This window comes from Nanorana parkeri, unplaced genomic scaffold, assembly GCF_000935625.1.
Source record: "Nanorana parkeri isolate BGI_ZX_2015 unplaced genomic scaffold, ASM93562v1 scaffold20, whole genome shotgun sequence".
NCBI classification, from domain to species: domain Eukaryota; kingdom Metazoa; phylum Chordata; class Amphibia; order Anura; family Dicroglossidae; genus Nanorana; species Nanorana parkeri.
Genome location: NW_017306288.1, coordinates 504,046 through 528,549, shown reverse-complemented (window position 1 = coordinate 528,549; position 24,504 = coordinate 504,046). Strand labels below are relative to the sequence as shown.

Here is a 24,504-nt window from a genome sequence, read left to right as displayed (position 1 = left end):
GCCTCAGTCCTGCCCCCTGTTGGCTGGCTGGTGGGGCATCTTCATGACGTTTTCTTATTTCTCCCAGTGCAATGCCCAGAGGCCAGGGCCTTGCAGCGATTTGCGCATGTGACACCATCAGACATCATACATGGAGATGCGCTGGGTGGACCTGAATGACCAGAACCTGAAAAAGAATTTGATATGGAGAACAGAGAAAGAGAAGTTATTTAGGGTCCTAGATTTGTGCACAACCTCTACAGAAGGCCAGGATAAAACTGTAGCCAGTGCATACATTCCCCTGTACTTGGCCCAATCACTGAAATCATTCTTTTTAAGTTGGTTTGTTTTTAATCATTTCAGCAGCAGGGTGTGCAACTCCTTGTTCGTTTAATAGATAGAGGCGAGCCGCAGGGTATACACCATCCCAAGCTGCGACGCATCCTCCCCACTTTTTCCGAAAATGTAAATATTGGAAACGGAAAAACATAGTCATGAATCCTCTTGTTTGATGTCTACCCTGGCATTGACCTGGTTAATCACGCGCATAATGTGGTGTAATTCAATCTTATTTCCCTAGCTGGGGCAGGGAGGTAGAGACACTGCTGGATGTGTCTTGCCTGTAGCGGGAGGCAGCTTTGTGTGTCACAGACAACGCTGAGAATCTCCCTGGCGGAAAAGATTCTATGCTGAACAGGAATATATTTTTCCAGCCTGACCCTGTGACTGTTATTATTTAACCTTCCAGCAGGTATTGGGCCCTTATTATTCATATCGCTCACGTTTCCTGTGAAGAGGCACTCTGGTCTCTCCCTTTTAATTCAGTGAACTTAGGAGCCATGAATATTGCTGTTGTGAAAACATAATTAATATTCTCTCACTTCAGGGTAAAATGTAAAGGAATCTCTGTGTTTTCCTGAGGACGGAAACACAGAGTTCAAAGTGTAACTAGTACCATGATATTAAGACGCTGACATTTTGGTACATCTAAAATCTTAGTGTTCCGCAGCTGCAGTTTTCCTACCTACACATCCCGGTGCTGTTTTTGACTAATACTTCAATACTATTGTTTAGAGCCCATTCACACCTCTGTGTGCGGTAATGTGCGTTAAAGTGCATCTAAACCAGGGGTGGGCAACTCCAGCCTTCCAGCTGTGCTTTAACTGCAAATTCCAACATGTCTCTGCCTCTTTGAATGATGCCTGTGAGTGTCAGTCTTGCAATGCCTCATGGGACTTGTAGTTCCATAACAACTAGAGAGTTGCCCACCCCTGATCTATTTTTTTGGTATGAATCTATTTTTTTGGTATGTTTGGCATCATGTCTCAATGTGTACAGGTTTCTTTAACAAATCTTTTTTTTTTAGAAGCTGTTACAAAGTTTCTGGCCTGGAGATCCTGCCAGAAGCAACACTTCCTGTTGAACGCTGACAACACTAAGGCCTCATTCACAGCGTTAAGTGGTGCCGCACACGTCCGTGCAGGGTGCACAGCCGTATCGGGCCGTTCCCGTGAGGGACAGGTGATGCGTGTGATTGTACGCAGCAGCCTGTTATTCCCTATGGAGGAGGCAGCTGTACACTGTCATACACACACACCGAACTGCACATCCATGCCGGTCCGGGTGTCCATGCTCGGACGCAGACAGGATCCATTGTGTCTGTGTCTGAGTAGGGACACCTAGTCCCGCATGGATGTGCAGTTCGGTTGTGTGAACGGCCGCGTCCTCCCATTGGGAAGAACAGGCCGCACACAGTAACCTGTCCCTCCTGGGAACGGCCCGATACGGGCATGCACGCTGCACAAATGTGTATGGCCCGACTTGAATGAGGCCTAAGGCACTGCATTGCAATTTGAAGCAGTATTGTCAGTCTGTCTTGTGTGCTCCTTTAGTTGGCCATAGGGCAGTCTATCGGGTCTGTCAGAAAAGCACCCAACTGGCAGATAAAGGATATGTGTTTAACATTGCCAAACTGGTGCCGAATGGTGCTTTAAACTCTTTAACAAAGTTGCTCAAAGCTGGCTGAAGGCTTTGCAAATTCTTCCTGTACACTGGCCATACACTGCTCCAATTTTGGCCTGTTGACTTGGCCAAAACACAAGCCGTGGGTAGCCCTATCCGCAACACTCTTTCCAACAAAAGTTGATTTTTCAATCAATTTATGTCTAAAGTGCCAGGCCGAAAATTGTCAGCTGAACCGTGGCTGTGACCAATCGCTGTTCAGGTTTTTCTGATATTCGGATGCCAGCCTGGATGGAGGAATTGAGTGGGGGAAAAAAACTATACATAGAAGCTGACGCCCATGTGAACAAGGCCTGAGGCTGAAAATTCACCTTGCGTTTTTGTGTAAAGTGTTTTCCATGAAAATCAATGTTAAAACACAGAGTGGCATGCGTTCACATGCATTTTAATGTGGTATTATTAATTTCAATGAAAAACACGTTGGGGAAAAAACCTCACAGGAAAAGGTGTGTTTTCAGGGAAATGCAGTGAACACAACTACCATTTAAACATTATTATAATGGGTTGGCTACTGTCCTGTGCAAACTGTCTTCTTTGTTGTTGGTTGATTAAACTTATGTATTAAAGTATTAAAATGGGATTATAGACAAAAGGAAAATGTAACTTTGGGAAATTGATCAGAGTGGATAACACCTTTTTATTGATTGTAATTGATTACCAGCACTTCATTTTGCAGATGCCTCCACAGAGCTTGTACCATAACGAATGCCCCCAACTGCCTGAGGCATTTTCCTCACAGGGTGCTTAGTCGCAAGTGATGCTCAAAAATAGACTTGTACTTATCAGACCATCAATGACCAGCCTAAAATAAGCCAAAGGCAGCCTGTGCTCAGATATTACGCATACCTCCAAAGATGGGAAGCGGAAATGTTTTCCATACTGCCAAAGCTACAAAGAGTCTCGTGTCTCCTCTCAAGGGCCCTACAATTGTTTCCTCTATAGTGTAAATGTGCCCAGATAAAGGAGAGAAAGTTACCACACCCTGTAAGTCTTGTGACATTGCTTCGCCCCTCTTATTTACTGTCCAGACACCGGTTCACTAGTGCTTTATTGTAAATCCATATATTCATGGGCACATCTGCCTTGTTTTACTGGGCAATCATGCGCCTCATTTTTTTTTCTTTGCAGCCATGTCTTCCTATATGTTCATTATCAAGTCTGAGTTACCAGCTGCTATTGCGGGGTTTCTGTCAGGTGACCACCATGGGTAAGTAACAAAAAACAAAACAAATTAAAGATTAGTTTAGTAACAAACCTAATAAATGCATAAATAAAACAAGCAAAACGATGTACATTCCCTTTAAGAAAATGGCTATTTTGGCTTTTTTCAGGGCCTGGTATCTTGATGGCAGACTGGTATTAATAATCACATTGGCCTGCATTGTGTTCCCGTTGGCACTGCTTCCAAAAATCGGTAAGGCCGAAAAAAAAGACTTTTGAAATCCCTCTTAATGGGATGGCAAAGGAGAGGGGGGCCCCCATACAAAGCAGCGAAACCGTTTTTCCATTTGGGATACTTTAATTTGTTTCAGTCAGGGGGCCTGGCTTGTTAAGCTGTTTCTTGGGCTGCAGTAGTGTGTTGTCTGTTATACAAAAATAAAATCTTTACAGGGGAACATTAAAGGGCAGCCCTTACTTATGGCATTCCATTAGCGACAAAGCTCGTCCTAATTCGGCCCTACTAAACGACATGAATGATCTGTGACAGGCCCTGGGCCGGCTGTTATGCCGAGCTGTAAGCTCCAGATTCCACCCACTGTATAATAAAACATACCAGAAATGTAAACCCTTAGCCCTGCATTAAGATCAAGTTCCATATAAATTGCTTTTTATTTTACTGTTATTTTACAGGCTTTCTTGGCTACACAAGTAGTTTGTCATTTTTCTTTATGGTCTACTTCGCCATTGTGGTAAGTTCCTAAAATAACAATTTTTTTATTTTTGCCTTTTTTTTTTTTTTTCTTCCGAGGGGCTTAAGTGGCCAAAATGACTTACTCCCTTTTCACTTCTTTAATGAGCCCGTCATGAATAGTGCAATCTCTTTTTTTTTTTCTTTTTTTTTACGTCTCCTAATGTATTTTTATCACCTCCACCCTTTGTCCTGCGTTTTAGGTCGTGGCGGTTACAGAAGAGAAATAATGTGCGCAAATGAATTTTCATAATCCACTTTTAGGAAGTCTTTATATTTTAATGTATCCATGGAGAACACATCATTTTATACCTTGTATTTAATGAGCCCGTCATGAATAGTGCAATCTCTTTTTTTTTTTCTTTTTTTTTACGTCTCCTAATGTATTTTTATCACCTCCACCCTTTGTCCTGCGTTTTAGGTCGTGGCGGTTACAGAAGAGAAATAATGTGCGCAAATGAATTTTCATAATCCACTTTTAGGAAGTCTTTATATTTTAATGTATCCATGGAGAACACATCATTTTATACATTGTATAAGTATGAAAGGAAGGGGCCTAACTTGGGCTCGGCCCAAAATTTTCAGCTATTAAAACGAAACGTGCTGCACCCAGCTGATCGTTAGACTTCTGTGAACTGCCTGTGATGGAGAGTTTTTTTTAAAGTGAACCTTATTCCATTTGAAATCATTAAAAGTAAATGGCGCAACATGCCTGCTATACTTCATTAGCTGGAAGGGCCTTCATTGTGGTGCTCTCTAATTTCTCAGTGAAATCCCAATTGTATGGCTAAGAGCTTGTTTACTGATCACTGAGTAAGAAGATTGCCATTTGTAGCACCTAATCTTTTATTTCTGGGGGTCCTGATGGAGTGTCTCTCCTGTGATCAAAAATGAAAATAGTTTGCAAATTTTTTTTTTTTTAGCACAAATCGGCATAAAAAGCATATATACATCAGGTCTCAACTTACACCTAGAAAGTTCTATCTGCAAGGAATTTGTATTAGGGATGCACCAATGCCAGTTTTGCGTTATTGAGTAAGAGTATCAATATTCTTTTTTGTACTTGGCAAAACCCGATAACGGATGTCCCATTGAGAAAGCCGGGCGGTGTGTAATGACTGATTAGCCAGGAAGCTGGCTCCATACTCCCTCGTCACCAGGTGATGAGGTCCGGGGGGGGGGGGGGTAATGACTCGCCGCCCAGCTTCCTGATTAGCCAGCTTTGCAACCAATCAGGAAGCCGGCTCCATGCTCCTTCATCACCAGGTGGAGCCGGCTTTGTGGCCAGGAGGCGGGTAATGACTCTCTCCAAGGCTTCCTGATTGGCCGGGAAGTCGGGTCCATGTGCCCTTGTCACCAAGTGATGCCGGAAGTTCCAGCTTTGGAAGCATTTAAGTGAGTATGATACTAGTATCTGTATCAGTGCATCCCTAGTTTGCATGTTTGCATCCCACATTCCAAAGACATGTTGGCAAGTTAATTGGTTCATGTCTAGAGTGGCCCTGTATGCAAGATAGGGATTGTAAGCTCCTTGAGGGCAGGGGCTGGTGTGAATGTGCAGCTTGTAAGTCGCTGTAGAAATTGGCAGCGCTGCATAAATACCTGTAATAAATAATTTGGCAGCATTGCTAAGTAGGATGCAGAGCTTGTATATGTAGTTGGCAAACTACCACCATACACACATAAATTCACTAAATATACTAGAAAAATAGGTGTTTTTTAAATCATTAACCCTAATTAATAAGATAATTTACATTTAAAGTAGAACTGAATCCAAAACCTTTTTTTGGGAGGGTTTTGGAATAGAGTAAGGGAGGGTTAAAACCCCATCAGCTTTTAGTTTGCCATCTGTGTCCTATTAGAGAGATTTCTCTTCACTTCCTGTCTGAAAGTCACAACAGGAAATTACATGAAATCCCTGCAAAGTGAGGGAAATCCCTGGTGGCCAGCAGGGTCTCTAGAACTAGCGTCCCCATTGGAAGGTTTCCCAACTATTCTTGCTTTGATGACAACTCAAAATTTGGGATTTTCTTTCACTTTCAGTGATAACGGTCACCAGGACAAATTGGGAGGGTGAATCTTCCTAACAGGGACACCGACAGCAATATAAACCTGACAGGGGTTCTAATTCCTCTCCACTCTATCCAAAACTAACTTCAGGTTTCAGTTGCACTTTAGTTATGTCAGGGCTTTGCTGTGTATATCTCATGACTGGATGGACATAAATCTAATCCTTTGGCAGGTAAAGCCGTTCTTGTATATGCATTTCATCTGTGTATTCAGCGGATTGCCCAGCAGATTGCCTGAAGTTCACCTTTTAAGACTTGTATTTGTCTGTCAGAGATTGATTCTGTTAAACAGTCTAGAGTTACAGTGCTGTTCAAAATGTTTTTCCCCAAATGGATGAGTCACATAATCTGAGCGTAGTATTAATATTTTTGTTTTATTCATTTCTATTGCACCGATGTATAGAAAACCATAAACCGCTCTGCACAATGTGTCAATCTACTCCAATCTGGAATTTTCTTTTATTCACTGAAATATTGAAATCCAGGTTTGCATAAATTTGCATAATTGCCACAATCTGCTATATAGAAATGAAATAAATAAGTAACTGGACCCCTTTTGATGAGGAAATGTTCATATTACAAAATTTATCAGCAGGACGCGTTCAGCTGGCCGTAAAAAGGTTAACCTTTAGTTGATGAATTGGGGTCACGTAGCTCGTGCCCCTTCACCAGCTGCTGTGCTTATATCACTAGTGTGACCTTTCCTGTGACTGGTAGGAAGGTTGTACTTGTTATATGCAGACGTAATACAGTGAGGCCTGCAAACATTTTGTGATTATGGTCGGTTTGAGTCGCATCAGAATTTTTTGTCATGCATTTGCATTCCAAGTATCTCCTTTACTTTTAAATTTGGGATGCACCCATACTAGAATCGTACTCGTCCAAATGCTCACGATGCCTGTCCCGATACCGGAACTTCCAGTATTAGGAAGCCGGGAGGCGAGTCATTACGCATTGCGCAGCTTCCCGATTGGCCAGGAAGCCGGCTCCATGCTTCCACGTCACCTGGTGACGAGGGAGCATGGAGATGGCTTTCGGCTAATTGGGAAGCCGAGCAGCAAGTCATTACACGCTGTCCTGCTTCCTTAATGGGACTTCCCGGGATCGATATTCGGTATCGGCGAATACCGGAAAAAAATATCGGTACTTGTACTCGATACCGAAAAACCGGTATCGGTGCATCAATCGTTACATAGTTAGTCAGGTTGAAAAAAGACACAAGTCCATGGAGTTCAACCTATCCCTACTTTAAATGTCTGAAATAGGACATCTGTGTGATACCTCTGGAGGGGGTTCGATTAGTTTGCATGTAATGCAACCTTCCCGCTACCCCTGTATCATATTGGATAGTTTTTTCATCTTCTGGACCAGAAACATCAGATTTGGAATCAATTTAGTCATTTTTAGTCTGAATTAAACTGGCCATACGCTACTCTCAGTTCCCCCAAATGGTCTCTCCTGCCAGGCTGTTGTATTCTAACAACCGGTGGCTAAGCTGATTGGCAGTAGTCACTGTTCAGCTGACAATTTTTGGCCCGACTCTTTCAACAAAAGTAAATTGGGAAAACCTACTTTTGTCGGACAGAGTGGATCCGCAAGGGCCACCCGCAGCTTGAATTTCTGCTGAGTAAGCAGGACTCAAACTCCTAAAAATAAAAACCCAAGAAGGAGCTAAACTTTCTCCACTCCCTAGGAAGCCAGCACTCTATCCCTGTCTCCCAATTGCTCTCTCCAGTTGTCACATGGGCTTCCAATGCAGGCCATAAGCCACCATGCTGACGCACATTTCACAGGCATAGTCCACTCTTGTCACCATCAGGAACCCCATAACTGAGAAACACTGATGCTGGAGTGCATGCATTGAGGGCCCGTTGACACCAATACTGCACATCCCGGCCCTAATGCGCTCGACTGCATGGTACTGCAATACTGTGCGTAGCGGTTGAAAAAAGTGATGCCTGCATGCGTGTGTTGCGTTAATGCACGGCGTCAGTGTGAATGGCCCCTGAAGAGAAGTGACTACAAAGGAGAACAGCAGCAGTAAGATGTAGCAAAGGTGAAAATAGCATCTAAGGGGGAAAAATTACAGTTTCTTTATGCTACACAGTGCTTTAGTGGACTATATTATAGGGCTGCAACCAACTAATCGATAATGAGAATAGTTGTCAACTATTCTCATTATCGATTAGTTGGTTGCATCCCTTAGCTCTCTCCTCCATGCTGGGAGGAGGGCACAGCAAGCAGTGGGTAGGTGGGTGCAATACCCAGCCTGCTATTGCAATTTGAAATGGCCAATAGCAGGCTGGCTATTGCACCAACCCACTACCTGCTGTATTTACATTCAGCTGCCGTCTGCGGAATCTTGCCACTGGCAGCTGTCCTTCCCTGGCTGAAGCTATTTAAGCGCCATGTGCTTAAAATACAGTTATAAAAAAAACATTATACAAGGTGGAAAAAAGTTAAGTTCAATGGCACTGCAAATGTGCCTCCCACCCACAGTGTGTTCGCCCGCACTGGAATGCACAGTACCACAATGCTGTGCAGTGCGATTACAGAAAATTGTGCATGCAGTTTGTGTATATATGTGTATTTTATTTTAATTGAAAGATGGTACTTATTCTCTTTTTTTTTTTTTTTTTTTTAAATCCGATTAATCGAAAAAATTGAAAATAATCATTAATTGGAGCCCTAATATATTACATTCAGTTAAGGTATACACAATCTAATTTATGAAGGTGCTAAATCATCAAAAGAAATAAAATATCAGGGTGTTTGTGTACTATGTAATAAGCTCTGTCCAAGGTTCAGAAGGATAACAGATAAAAGTCCCATATTTTGGTACTTAAGGATGACATCTATTTGTGCAGACCCAAAGGTAAAGATGAAAGGTAGTGTGTGTCCCCAAAGGCAGTGGCCAGTTTTTCTCAGTCCTCGGGGTATGACGGTGTTGACATTGTAATAAGGACTTCCACAAGATGAGTGGCAGCGCAGATAAGCTAATGTGTCATTTCAAGGTGATCTAGTGACACATGCTTGAGCAAAGTACAGACACCAGAAGCCCTGGCAGCCGTGACACTATGCTACCAGTTCTGGGGTTGTAGATGGCGTTCTCTGTGTTTTGTGATCTTGAAGTATTTAAATGAGCCGTTTTTTCTTTTTTACTGTTTATCATCACATCTGTCTTTTGAATGATCTTTAGCTGATTCCCTCTCGTATTTATTTGACAGTAAACTAAATGTGGCTGTATGCTTAACATATGGATTTAACCCAACTAGCTCCCATTGTTACATAGTTTGTATCAGACCAGGGGTAGGCAACCTCGGAACTCCGGATGTGTTGAAACTACAAGTCCCATGAGGCTTTGCAAGACTCTGACAGCCACCGATATGACTCGCAGCGGCATGATAAGATTTGTAGTTTCACCACAGCTGGAGTGCTAGAGGTAGCCTACCTCTGAATTAGACTGTCCGCAGTAAGCAAGCAGATTTTAAGATGACACGCCAAAGTAATTTTGTAAATGCAAGGAAAGATCTGCAAGTTGTATGAACTGGACTAGGAGGATATATAAAGGTAGATGCAGCTTTCCTGGTAAACATGGCTGCATTTGATATTCCTATGACCTAACTGAATGCTTTTATGTTTTCACTTTACAGGTTGTGATAAAAAAATGGTCCATTCCTTGCCCCCTTCCTCTGAACCACACTATGCTATACATGGAGGTAAATGGCATTACTGCAATGGGTAGTTTACATATCTTGTTGGAAATATGTCTGTTTGTTGAATGGAGTTTGAACCCCTGCCTGGTTTGTGTCCCCCGTTCACCCGATCTTTTATCTTGGTGAGCATTGTAACCAGGAACAGAAAGAAATTAGAAATCCAAAAACCAAACCGAAGACTAAGGAAATTATTTCAGTTTGTGCCAGGGACAACTTTGTTGTCCCCGACAGGATTTTTCTTCCCTTTTTCTATTGTGCTTACAGGACAGGAAGTGAAGGGATGGACATTGACAACAAAAAAAGCAGCTTTATCAATTCAAAACTTAAAGTTGAACTCTGGGCAAAAAAAACAAACCTCTATTTATATATATTCCTCAATACCAAGGATATGAATTCACTTTGTGTGCTCTAAATGCCTTTCTGAGGACCAGTTACTATCTTGTAAAAGTAGAAGTGGCATCATCACTGTGCTGTAGATGGCCTATGTAGAGAGCAGAGCCATGGGAGGGACTCGGCAAGCTCCACCCTCTACAGGAGGGGGCGAAGACAAAGAGAGAACAGCAGTGACCAGTCTTTAATACAGGACGCTACTGCACAGAGGCAAAGCTTCATGCTGGATTACTGCGCAGATCCAAGATTTAAATGAGAATATATATATGGCTCTTGTATTAGACAATCCTGGAGTTCACCTTTTAAAGCAGATTTACAATAAAAACTAGGGATGCGCCGATACCGGTTTTTCGGTATCGAGTACCTATTTTTCCCGGTACTCGCCTATACCGAACACTGATATTGGAAGTCCCATTAAGGGAAGCCGGGCGGCATGTAATGACTCGCCAGCTGGCTCCCTGATTAGCTGGGAAGCTGGCTCCCATGCCCCCTCGTCACCAGTTGACGAGGGAGCGTGGAGCCGGCTTTCTGGACAATCAGAAAGCCGGGGGCGGTTAATGACTCGACACCCGGCTTCCTAATTGGCCAGCTTCCCGGCCAATCAGGAATCATGGAGTCAGCTTCCCGGCCAATCAGGAAGCTGGTCGGCATGTAATGACTCGCTGCTCGGCTTCCTGATACCGGAAGTTCTTTATCGAGATAAGCATCTGGAGCATTTGGACGAGAGCGAACCCAAATGTATCGGTGCATCCCTAATAAAAACACTAGAAAATCTTGTTGGTCCCCAACACAAAGTCTGGAAACTACAGCATTGAGCTTCTATTTTCTTTGGCAGTTGGGGACCAATAGGGAAATTATAGATCATTTGTAACTCTTATTTTGTTTGACCAAGGTGTCTCAGGGTGTAGCCCTGTATAGTGTTGGCTACCCATGGGATAATAAACATGTTGATTTGGATTCAGGCCAGTTTAGAATACATACAGTAGATTGGGTTGTGGGTGGGTAGCAGTATAATACTACCAAAAGACGGTTGGGGTGGGGGTTACTGCAGTAGATTTGTGTGCTCGGTGTAGTGTTGGATTACTTGTATGTCGTGCAGAGTTGTTCATTCTCTGGGTGGACACCAGGCAGAGTGATATTTCCAGTGCTTCCTCTGCCCTGAGTCTTTTAGCTTTACTTAATCTGCATGAATCTTACTGTTCAGCGTGTGTCAGGTGGTCTCAGGCCTGGCAGGTGCTTCAATGTCAACTTTAGATGCTGAGAAATAGTTCATAATGTGCAGCACTGGACTAGCGCCAACTGTCAAATGACCTCTGACCCCCTGTCAATTATGTGTTACATTTTAGCAATGTTTTACCTGTTGTATGTAGTCTAAAATGCAATATATATTTCTTTTTTCCAGATGTCAAACAGCTCGGAATGTAAAGCTAAACTTTTTGAATTTTCAAAAGAGGTGGGTTATGAAAGAATGGTACATATTCACACAAGACATGTTTTATAAAAGTTTCAGTTTGTTTCATTTATGCCCTTTTCTGCTGTTTCATTTATATGGTGACTAAATAACTCATTGGTGCATTAGTAGTAACCAAAATTGCTGAAACCCTGATATCCAATTGTTGGATGACACTATCTTTTCTCTGGCATGACATAGAGGAGGAGGAGCCAAGCTGTCAATCACATTTTTTCTTGTGAAAGTCACATCACAACTGAAAAGAAGATGCACTGGGTGCTGTAATTAAGTAGTTAACACAGCATATAAATAATGAGACCATAGTGACAACATTGCCACTGCCATAATGCTCATGGGTAGCAGTCCTATTCATCATCTTGCTCACTGTTCTTCTTGGTTCCTACACTGCAGGACTGAGGTAGGTGGGATAGTAGAGTTTGGGATCTTCTGGGCTCTTTGGGGTACTCCTAAGGGCAGATGTTAACATACGGGCAATGCAAGAAAAGTTCTTACAGTATAAGCTCTATAAGGAAATGTGGTAAGTGTGACGGGAAGCTAATGTCAGCTGGAATGGTGGTAGGAGGGGCAGGAGGCATATGTCAGCGGGAATACTGGTAGGAGGGGCAGGAGGCATATGTAAGGGGTAGTGGCGGTAGGACAGGCAGGAGACGTATGTCATCGGAAGTAGCGGTAGGAGGGGCAGGAGGCATATGTCAGGAGTAGCAGTAGGAGGGGCAGGGGCATATGTCAGCGGTGGTGGTGGTAGGAGAGGCAGGAGGCCATATGTCAGGGGAGCGGCTGGAGATGCAGTGGGGAACTTTGCTGTTCCTTTTTATCCAAAAGTAGAGGTCTTTGGAAACAGCTGGTGAAGTAGATTTGGGCAAGAGCTACATGGGTAATTTTTTTTATCATTGAGAGGTTTAACCACTTAAAGGCAGTCACCTCATGGGGCAAGAGCTAGATGGGAGTTGTTTAGTAGTTCTATCGTGCTGCTAAAATTGCTAGTGTTTCAATCGCTAGGAGTAGCAAATGTCTCCCTATGACGTAAGCTACAAAAGCAGCATACAGTAGAATCTTGTAGCGATGACTCGCACATGATTAGATTTTATGATCTTATGAGATAGAGAGGTTCACAAAATTAGCAGAGTCTTACCATCACAACAAAAATGTCCTGCAATAAAAGCTATGATGTCTATTTATAACGTGCCAAGTTTTTGGTGCCGCCAGACCTGCGCGCCAAAATGAAACCATCCACCTCATGTATAACAATGATATAGTAGAAGTGGAGTGGCAGCAAAGGACACAGAAACGGGATCAGTGCATCTTTTTCTCATAGATCATCTTAAGTGGTCCTTGGCATAACAATGATGATGTACTGATATGGAGGCCGAGAGATCTTCTGATCTTCTGAACTTCAAAAGCTGGCACCATCCAAGGGGATAATAGGCCCCCAGGGGGAATTGGGTTTCACTGAGCTTGACCGATGGTGGGATTTAAAATGTTGGGGACATTTAAAAATGTAATCCAAGGATGCTTGTTCTTGTCAAGCCTGATTTAACCACAGGCTTTTATAGCGGTGTTGGGTTACAAACACAACACAATGAAGTGGCTCTCTTTAGTTATTATCTGGGATAGAGCTACCTGTGCATAGTAACCGCTGAGATTGTGTCACAGCTGGATAAGAGGAGTGTGAAATTGGTTGTTTTGCCATTTTCTCCTTGTTTATCTTACATGCTGAAAACTATTGGGTCACTGCGTATGTTTCTAAAGGGGGTTTTCTTAGTTAAAGGTGACCCTATAACCATAGTCAAAAGAACCACCTTGTACTAGTGGACATTTCTTTCCAGCAGGTGGGGAGTTAAATCTTCACTCTCTTGAAGAGCTTTCTGATACTTCCTGGCATGTCTGATAGCATGCATCCCACTGTGTTTCCTCCTGCTGGCCACTATGTCACTACACAATACAATAGTGATGTAGTGGGCATCGGGAGCAACCACAGAACATAGTGGGGGTGACAGATTGCAGTGGTGATCACAGCTCTTTGAGAGAGCCAATGTTAAACTCCCACTTGCTGAGTTGGTAAATATTAAACTTCTTTTACACGGTTTTTTTTAAAATACGTATGGTAACAGGGCCACTTTAAAGAGTGTTCATCGAAAAAAATGTGCTTTTTGTTTTGGATAGATTAGGGAACGGTTAGAATCCTTGTCAGGTTTTATTGCTATCTCTGTCTCTGCTGGGAAGATTCACATTCTTTTTGACCTGGGGTCCCTGAGCCAGAAAGTGAAATTCAAACTTTTATAGTTGTGACCGGACATAGGGGGTATGTTTCCATTTTCTGCGATTTTTGCTTTCTTTTTGCTTTACAATTTTTTTCAAGAAATTCCCACGTGTGCTTTCATTTTTCGCAGATCCGGATGGAAAAACAGCTTTGCATAATGGAACTTTAAAGCAAATCTGTCATTTTTAAACATTTACTTTAAAAAGTAACTTAAAAAAAGAACTATTGGGTCAGTGGTTTTCCCCATCGTTCTCATTAGGGTCACAGGAGGATATATACTAACCTCCTCCTGTGACCCAAAGCTCAGTATATCACGGGCTATTGGCCACGATATATTGAGCGCCGCAGCCAGGATGGATCCCGACAATACTGTCGTGATCCACCTGGCTGCGTGAGCAACAGCTGGCTTTGCCTATATAGAGGCAGAGCCAGCTGTGCCCGCCACCTATATAGAGGCAGAGCCAGCTGTTCATTCCTCCACTCAGCGTTGGAGGATCAGAGAGGGGAGGGAGAATCCCTGTGGGGAGCGGTGACTGAGAGTCACCGCTCACTGCAGGGAGATGATCGGGAAGTGAGCGGATCGGCTGCATGTTTCTGCTCACTTCCCGATCAATAGAGCCGACCTGTGACAGCTTCTTTGTCACAGGTCGGCTCTAACTATGAGGATGAGTGATAATTACTCACCTTTTTAAAAGTGAAAAGTCCTGCCTCTGAACTTGCACCACAAGGTACCTATTATGCATTAGTCAGTAAACACTCTTCCATGTGTCCCTAAATCTTGTTTTCTGCTACGGCTTATATGTCCAAGACTGCAGGGATCAAGCTGGCCATATATGTGGGGCTGAACAAGAAAAAACTAACAGTGTATGGCCAGCTGTAGACATACTGCTGGAGCCAAGCCCCACATACCCTCACCCTGTCCAATAAGAGTGTTATTATTGGGCATAAATGCTGTCTCACTGGCAAGATAAATGGGTTTAGCTTCATTGGGTGGGGCTTGGGCCCAAAGATGGACATTTAGGTTCTGGTGAAAAAAGGAAACCAGGATCAGATGGCATGTAGAAGAAGAAAGATAATAGGTTCAAAAGGAACAAACTCTGGAAGTTGTGCCCAAAATAAGGCAGGCAAGGAGCAAAGGACTAGTCACCAGTATTGCCTGTGGTCCCTCTTCAGCTGATCTTTCTCTGATAACAGACTTACCTTGCCTTATTCTGTACTGTGTCTCTCCAGCAAAGAGAAGAATGAGAAACACCGTAATGTTCTCACCCCAATTCAATCCAGATCTCCTTAGGCCTTAGATCTTACACTGCAGGTTTACAGCCATCAGACTATAGACCCACTTGCATACCAGGAAGTGCAATGTTAGCTTTCAGGAGGAATTCCAGACAAACCATTTGTTTATAGGATACTGCTTTAATACTATTAACATTTTCCATGTTTCCTATCATATAGCGAATCTTCAGGTTTTTTGTTTTTAAGGTTCATGTCCACATACTAGCCCAACACCAAACAATTTGTTTTTTGTATGCAGTAAAGTTTGCAAGGGTCACAACTTCCAATATGTATTACCTGGGCTCCTCTGGGGAGTATTTGTTTTTTCTGTATGATTTATCACCTACTTGCCCTGTGCCCCCTTGTCACTTGGACAGGAAGTGAGGGCAAGTACATGTTGGGAACACAGTGCAGTTTATGATCTCCCACCTTGGCTCACTCTTCACTCTCGAATGGAGCCACTGAAGCGATCTGCAATGCTAATGCTTCCCAGAGGTTGCAAGCTTTGTTCATTTCTTGGAACAAATGTACCAAGTCAGAGCTAAGATTAGAAGTAACATTTCACAATTATTGACGACCTGGCTTCTGGTGTTTGTCCAGACCTGTTGTAGCACAAACCACTGAAGCAAACAAGCAGTGCAGTGATTTCCCAGGACTTTCAGTTCTTTCCACGTGTCTTTGCTGTGGATCCTTTGGTACAACACACAACGATGACCTGAGTAGTTCTTACAATTAATGACACAACCAAATATACATATTTTATTGTCGGTTTATTGAAAGATTTGTATAGGATACAAACATGCATTTTAAAGGATGTCAAAGGATGGGTGTGCTAGTGGGTGAGGGGTATGTATGCTCCAGAGACAGGAACCTCAGTCATCTGATAATATTTATGGAGGTTTTAAGCAATGTTGGCCAAATATGGAATTATGGGTAATTTCCATAAAAGAGTTCCATAAAAGTTTCCTATATTTTTTGTTGTGTAACCTTTTATTGATTTCATATTCTTACATTTTACATGACACATTTGTATTGTTTATACTAGGCTAGCTAGTCTTTCGATCCAGACACAACCTTTCAGTGAACCTGCTCTCTTCTTACTTTTAAAAGTCTAGTGCTGCAATGAACGATTATTTTCATGACCAAATAGTCGGCCAATTATTTTTTCGATCAGATAAAAAAAAAACTACTATCTTTTGTATATAAATAAATAGAATAATAATAAATATAAATAAAATACACAAATGCAGTGTTACAAACATTAAAGTTTCCGTCAGCATAAAATGTTATGCATATTTTTTTGCACTCGCACCATCCTGGAATGCATGGCATTGCAGTACAAGGCATTCCAGTGCAGGTGATCGCACTTATATGTATATATATATATATATATTATAAAAGCTCGGTCATCAGTTTAGAGTTGGCCATGAATATTGGCCCGAGAATTATTGCTCTCACTCCAGCACACGCGGCGATACGACATGTGGCGCAATCGCCGGTTTTCTACGAAGGTACACCCGACTTGTGTTTGTTAGTATGCGTGGTGTTGGGGGACTTAACATGTTTGGAGGTACTTTTATTTTAATTTAACTTTATTTTTTACAATTTATTTTTTTTCCACCTCATTGCTATCACATAGGAGGACTCATAAGCCCCCTATGTGATAGCACATTGGAGGTGACATCTTTCCACTTCACTGGGAATGACAGCTGCCTACTGAAGCAGCTGAATGTCAACACAGCGGGCAGTGGCTGGGAGCAATAGCCAGCATGCTATTAGCTATTGTAAACTGCAATAGCCTATAGCAGGTTGGCTATTGCACCCACCCCACTGGCTGCTGTCAATCAGCAGAGGAGGGAACTGAAGTAGAAAGTTCTCCCTCAGGTCATCCTCTGCTGATTAACAGCAGGCAGTGGGCGGGTGCAATAGCCAGCCCGCAATTGCTGATGGGAGACTTGACGCCGGATTTCTACCACTGGCAGAAGAGGGGGCATGGGGGCAGCAGCGAAGGCACGTGGGCAGCAGCAGAGGAATCCGATCTGATTCATTGTCACTTTGAGGTCCTAACTGCATAGCTAAGCCTGTCCATTCCGCCATTCAGTGAGACTACCCCAGTGGCCAGTAAGGACACTCTCATTAGACAGTTGGTGGAGCATAGTTATAATGTCCGCTCCCAGCAACAAAAACTAAATGGCTGAGGGACTCAAGAGCCTAATAAAAGGTAATAGTATGTGTCATGTAAAATGGAGTACTGGTTCACTTTAAGCCCATGATTATAACCATTCCAATTGCAAAGACTACCAAACACAAGCCTTAAACATTACTTCTGGTTGTTGTGCTTTGAAGTTCTGGAGGTTCCTTATTCAGGCCTCTTGCATCAATGTGTCACAAATCATATTCACCTAAACATTTCCATGTGTCTCCTATTTTAGAGTGCATTTGCATTGCCCACCATGGCCTTCTCATTTCTGTGCCATACATCTGTCCTGCCCATTTACTGTGAGCTGAGAAGGTAGGTTACATTCATACCCTTAGTGCAGCTGCTATCCATATCTGTTTTTATGTCTTTCATATCATGTCAAGATATTTATTTGGTTTTACATTGTCAATAGTGTCATTTACAATATAGGACAATTTTTGAAAAAAAAGTTGTCTTTGAAATGCTACATAAGGTTGTTGTGGTTGATTTTATGGTATGGTAGTTGCCTTTAGTTTTTAGTGTCAGTTATCTAACTTTGTTTTTTCTTCAATTATTAACAGTCCGTCCAAGAGTCGGATGCAGAATGTGGCAAACATCGGAATATTCCTGAGCTTTCTCATCTACTTAATTTCCGCACTCTTTGGCTACCTCACTTTTTACGGTAAACAGTAATTTCTATATTACAATAGTCATCAGAACCTTATTTAAAACCTAATTCTAGTTTATAGAATCTTTAAGAGCCTGTTTACACTTCTGCCCTATCTTTGGCTTTCTACTCTGTGCTTGTAACCTCAACACACCATGGTCCAGCAACAGTCTTCTTCCAGGTTGAATGACGCCCAGCATCCAAGTCCAAGGCCTCAAAAACCCAACCCCTGGGGAGACTGTCATGAAGCTGCCATGGACCTTTTAGTTTTGGATAGAATAGGCAAGGCTAACACTCATATCAGGTTATATTTTTATATACAGTATACCGTATATACTCGAGTATAAGCCGTCCCGAATATAAGCCGAGGTACCTACTTTTAAAAAAAAAAAACTGGGAAAAAGTATTGACCCGAATATAAGCCGAGGTACCTACTTTTAAAAAAAAAAAACTGGGAAAAAGTATTGACCCGAATATAAGCCGAGGTACCTACTTTTAAAAAAAAAAAACTGGGAAAAAGTATTGACCCGAATATAAGCCGAGGTACCTACTTTTAAAAAAAAAAAACTGGGAAAAAGTATTGACCCGAATATAAGCCGAGGTACCTACTTTTAAAAAAAAAAAACTGGGAAAAAGTATTGACCCGAATATAAGCCGAGGTACCTACTTTTAAAAAAAAAAAACTGGGAAAAAGTATTGACCCGAATATAAGCCGAGGTACCTACTTTTAAAAAAAAAAAACTGGGAAAAAGTATTGACCCGAATATAAGCCGAGGTACCTACTTTTAAAAAAAAAAAACTGGGAAAAAGTATTGACCCGAATATAAGCCGAGGGTGGGAAATGAGGCAGCTACTGGTAGATAGATACCAATAAAATTACATTAATATTTATTTAAAAGAAAAATAACCTAGCTCTGTAAGTGGAAAAGGGGGTACAGGGCTACATATCATGTACTACGGATCATTTAACCCATTCATGTTAGCAGAGGATCATTGTAAATGTATTGTTGCAGGCACTCTATATGTACATGTACTATATACTACATATAGAGTGCACTGAACAATAGATTTACAATTATCCTCTGCTAATATGAATGGGTTAAATGATCCGTAGTACATGATATGTAGCCCTGTACCCCCTTTTCCACTTACAGAGCTAGGTTATTTTTCTTTTAAATAAATATTAATGTAATTTTATTGGTATCTATCTACCAGTAGCTGCCTCATTTCCCACCCTCGGCTTATATTCGGGACGGCTTATACTCGAGTATATACGGTATGTCCACCTGGGAAGATTTCCCTTCACTTTCTGTCCTTGGCATGCACAGGAAACCAGAAGAAATTTCCCACCTTTAAGGTGCCCATGCACCTGCCGATTATGGTACAATAATCGCGGGTGATCCCGCGATCGTACGATAATCGGCAGGTGTATGGAAGGCTTGCGACCGTTTCTACTGTAAGGTCGCACGACTTTAGTCTCCCGAGCAGGCTTGAAAACCTGCCGAGAATCGTGCGATTTTCGGCGGGTTAGTGGCGTTCTCGGGAGACAAATGCCGCAAGCGCACACTGCCAGCTAAGGATTGGAATCCTCGGAAGCCCTCCCCTCAGCGGGTAGGGCTTGCGATGATCGCAAGAACGATCTGCCTGTCCATCGCAGGATGAAAGTTGTGCCATGGTTGTGAGGTGTATGGGCACCGCTCTAAAATTTTGGATTTCCCCTTGGTCACTAGGACAATTGGGAGGTGAATCTCCCCAGTGCACACACAGACTGCAAAACAAACTTAGAGTTTCTAGCCCATCTCCACTCTATCCAAAACTTTAAGTATTATGTTAAAGTGAAACTAAACTCAGGAGTTAAATCTTAAAAATGCATTAAAGTACCTTCACTATTAACAAAAATGTATCTTATTTGTGTATCACTCGGCTGTAGATCCTCAAATCATCTCTGAATTGGTGCCGACACTGTCCTTCCTTCTGGAGGGTGGCTACTTTTGTTCCCCATGGTCCCTGTGTGTGTTGTAAAGTAGTCACCGCTCCAAGCTCACTCCTGTGATGGACTACAATCTCATGTTTAGTTTACTAATTTGTATTGAGAATGTAGTCTATCACAGGAGTGAGCTTGGAGTGGTGGCTACTTTACAACACACACAGGGACCATGGGGAACAAAAGTAGCCCCCCTCCAGAAGGAAGGACAGTGTCAGCACCAATTCAGAGATGATTTGAGGATCTACAGCTGAGTGATGCACAAAGATACATTTTGTTAATAGTTAAGGTACTTGAATGTATGTTTAAGGTTTTACTCCTGAGTTTAGTGTCACTTTAATTCTTCAAGGTTTTTTTGTTTTCTTTGAGCTTCTGTTGTGTTTTACATATTGTGAAATGAAGACAAATTCAACATAAGAGGGTCACTCACTAGTAATTGTATTAGCTGGTCGGAACACTGATGCAGTGACCTCTCCTTGAGTGATATTAGGTACTAGTTGGTGATTTAACCCACCAGCATATTTCCAAAGCTAAAATACTAGTTGTGGGTGGGTAGACCTTTTGAAATAAGCATTTTACTAGCTACACCTCACCCGTCAATGTCTGTTATAGAAACCTTCTTCTGTGGTATACTTACTTTATCTCCATTGTCTTGTGTTCTTATAGATAAAGTGGAGTCTGAATTGCTGCAAGGTTATAGCAGATTCCTTCCTAATGATGTTCTGATTATGACTGTCAGGCTCTCCATTCTACTTGCTGTACTTCTGACTGTGCCACTTATACATTTTCCTGTAAGTAAATGTATTCAGTGACAGTAAATAAAGATGAGGTAGATGTATGTAAAGATGGTTTAATAAATACTTTGTTGTAGTTGTGATTTAGCTGCAAGCGGTTGGCTGGTAGTAACTCACCACTGTCAGTTTTACCTCCTGGTTGGCTTGCTTTAAATGTTAGCTTTGCATATTCTTAAGGTAGAACTTTGGCCAGGCTATGGACATTCAAATATCATGATATTCTTAAGAAGCAGTAAATAAGCTTTAAAATAAGCCACCCCTTCCTCATATAGTTAAAGCCACTGTGGAGCAGTTCATGCTCAAACTTTACAAGAGAGAAGCAGTGAAGTTGTTCAAGTCTAGACTTGGTGTTCTTTTTTCCCCCTCCACCTGATCTCTGTATAAAGATTAGAATGTTGGCAGGGGAAGCTAAGCTTCTGAGATAAAATTAAATGGAAAGCTGCTGCTGTAAATTTGGAGGATGAATTGCTCTGCAGTGCCTGCAGCTGCTTAGGTCAGTGTTGGATTTTTTTGAAAGCTTGTTCACTGCTTGATAAGAATTTGTAAATATTTTAATGTCCATAGTCTGGCCACAGTTCTACTTTTAAACAGCTCAAATAACTCCTTAAGCTGGATCCTACAGATATGTTACCTGAACAGTGGAGTTGACCTTCATGGGTGGGAGGAAATTGCTGTCCAAGAACAAGAGGATACTTGTGCATAGAGAGAAGGTGTGTGGGGGGGGGAGGGAGGAGGTCAGAGGTCGTAGGTCGTGTTCACAGACCGTTGTTCCTTTATTGTTTTCAGGCTAGAAAAGCCGTCATGATGATGATCTTCTCCAATTATCCCTTCTCATGCATCCGCCATATATTGGTGACACTGGGCCTAAATATAACCATCGTGCTCCTTGCCATATATGTGCCAGATATACGGAACGTGTTTGGTGTAATCGGTGAGTACTCGCTGTAAACGCAAAATTACCATTGACTCAACTGGTTAAAATGAAAATATATGAACTGTAATAAATACATAGTACAGAGGTCACTTTGAGATGATGTTTTAACTTTAGATATGTGATCAGCAATACCCTGGATGTAACATGATTGCGTTAATTCTGACCCCCACTAGCACCACACACTCACCTAGTCTTTGCTCCAAATGGATGAACAGAGCAGCAGGAAAGCAAAGAAATATATGCAGTACTTCAAGGTATGAGGTGTCAGTGTAGTTCACTCCCCTTTCTCTTATGGGACAACGCTGGTGCTTGGCGAGTGACCGCTCAGTACTCCTCACTGTCACAGATGGTGTGAAGAGTCCTCAGCCATGTGTATTACTTACACACGTATTATCATGGCACTTACAGAGAATGATCTCTACTTGTCTCCAGCGGCGTAGCGTATGTTAGTATTAACCTGCACAGTTGCTGGCTTTGATCTTGTTACTTTGCCCTCCATAGGCATTGCACAGGTTCACTTTAACTCTAAAACTTAACCAAATAGTATTAAACCCCCATAGTGCAAATTGATCTACTGCCGCAAGCTCCATTTAACTAACATTTAAATAAATATCTTTAGCCTCATTTTGTGCAACACACTTACATTTGCCATTTGAAAAATCTCCAGCCTGTGCTCCTCTCTGCTGCACTTCACCTGAACTTCCATTCAGGGTGCGTGTACTGTGCTTTGGGACTGCATTTCCCATAATTCCTTGTCCATCCATCACACTGCACATGCATGCCCATAGCACAGAACCACAATGAACACAATAGTATGGGCCCTGGCCACACACACGCGCGCACACACACACACACACACACACACACACACACACAGAGCACTACTGTCACAATGAACACAATAGTATGGGCCCTGGCCACACACACGCGCGCACACACACACACACACACACACACACACACACACAGAGCCCTACTGGAGTAGGTGCAATGAGACGGACCTCTGCCACACTGCGCATGCACGCCGTTTGTATGCGTCCGAGCGTGCACAAAAAGATTCGGCCAGGCACACACAGTCCAGTGTGGCTCCAGGAAGACCTGCAAGGCAATGGAGCCACCCTTGGAGGCAGAAATGAGCTTCAAACATGAAAAATGCTGCAGAGTGGCTGAACACAAAAAGGGGAGTGGAAACATGCTACAACAATATGCTGCTATGTTTCTCTTTTTCTCCAGGGAGGGTTTAATATCACTTTAACCCCCTAACTTTAATCTAACACCATCATTCTGTATACTCACCTTATGCTGCTCAAGGAACCTGTCAGATGCCAAAGCTGAGAGTGGCCAAAGCTAGTGATCCACAATTTTGCTTGCTTAGCAATTTATGTGAGATTGCAGCAACCCACGTCATTCACATTACTGTAGTAAATAGGTGAAAGAGTCATTCTAGTTGCTTGCTCTGTATTCTTGCCCTAAATGTGCTTTATAGGAAGGTTTAAAAAAAATGTTTTGTTTGTTCAGGATCTACGACTTCGACGTGTTTGCTGTTTGTGTTTCCTGGAATGTTTTACTTGAAGCTTAGCTTTGAAGACTTTTTATCTCGGCAGAAACTTGGGGTATGTTACTGTTTTTATTGTTCATAAGCTTTTCACTTTTGCTCTGCTTTCCCACGGAGTCATAGCTTACTATGGATATATTCCGAATTGCTTGTTTAGGCCTCATTCACACTGCCGTACAATACGCTGCGTATATGCGCGTATTGTCCCATATCCAAATAAATGGCTCCATACACATAGCTGCGCATGGAGCCATATATTTGCGCTGCGTAAAGATGCGCAAAAACAGAATGGACCCGAGATGCGTCCAGGCAACATTTCTGCGTATTTTACGCACGTATACGCACACACAGTTCATTAAAATTTCTATTACGAAATGCATTCTGGGGATTGCATATAGTGCATGCGTGCATATACGCAATATACAATTTTGCTCTTGCTTTGTGTGTGTATGAGGCCTTAACACCTTAGACATATTCAGTTTTGGGCATTCTCGCGAGATTTTGTATTTGCTTTTAAAAACACGTGTTTCTTCCTGCATTGAGATGTCTATGAGACCAAAACCACGCGGCATCCACATGAAAATAGCTCCCGCATCTTTTCATGCGACGCAACACTAGGGTGTGAACAGTCGCCATTAACTTGCATGGAAATGTGTGTTTTGTGCGTTTTCACATGACTAGATCTGCACAGAAAAACGCTCAGGTGTGAACCAGGCCCCCCCTGCCATCTTTAATTAAAAAGAAAGCATCCAAAACTGATGTTACAGTGCTTGGCAGAGATGCTGGCGACATAAACCACAGGGACTCCTTTGGTAAGATCTGTGTTGCTGGGTCTGCACACCTACTGTGGCCATTATGAGGGGGTCCCTATGTGTGTTGTAAAGTAGTCACCGCTCCAAGCTCGCTCCTGTGATGGACTACAATCTCACATTTAGTTTACTCATTTGTATTGAGATTGTAGTCCATCACAGGAGTGATCTTGGAGCAGTGACTACTTTACAACACACACAGGGACCATGGGGGATAAAAGTAGCCACCCTCCAGAAGTCTGCACCTTATTACTAATACTGAACCTAATGTGTGTATCACTCGGCTGTAGATCCTCAAATCATCTCAGAATTGGTGCTGACACTGTCCTTCTTCTGGAGGGGGGCTACTTTTGATCCCCATGGTCCCTGTGTGTGTTGTAAAGTAGTCACCGCTCCAAGCTTGCTCCCGTGATGGACTACAATCTCAATACAAATGAGTAAACTAAATGTGAGATTGGAGTCCATCACGGGAGCGAGCTTGGAGCGGTGACTAC

The 24,504-nt window shown here is 42.5% G+C and overlaps 1 protein-coding gene across 1 annotated transcript in view; it reads left to right on the top strand.

Moving 5' to 3' along the window:
• The window catches only part of SLC38A6 (solute carrier family 38 member 6), a 59,908-nt gene that overhangs the window by 30,228 nt on the left and 5,176 nt on the right, over nt 1-24,504 (top strand). The window contains exons 7-16 of the mRNA XM_018562526.1: nt 3,130-3,208; nt 3,333-3,415; nt 3,853-3,911; nt 9,633-9,698; nt 11,488-11,538; nt 17,521-17,600; nt 17,849-17,949; nt 20,585-20,709; nt 21,499-21,643; nt 23,165-23,259. Of these exons, the coding sequence (XP_018418028.1) occupies nt 3,130-3,208; nt 3,333-3,415; nt 3,853-3,911; nt 9,633-9,698; nt 11,488-11,538; nt 17,521-17,600; nt 17,849-17,949; nt 20,585-20,709; nt 21,499-21,643; nt 23,165-23,259 (884 nt within the window). The remainder of the gene's footprint in view (nt 1-3,129; nt 3,209-3,332; nt 3,416-3,852; nt 3,912-9,632; nt 9,699-11,487; nt 11,539-17,520; nt 17,601-17,848; nt 17,950-20,584; nt 20,710-21,498; nt 21,644-23,164; nt 23,260-24,504) is intronic.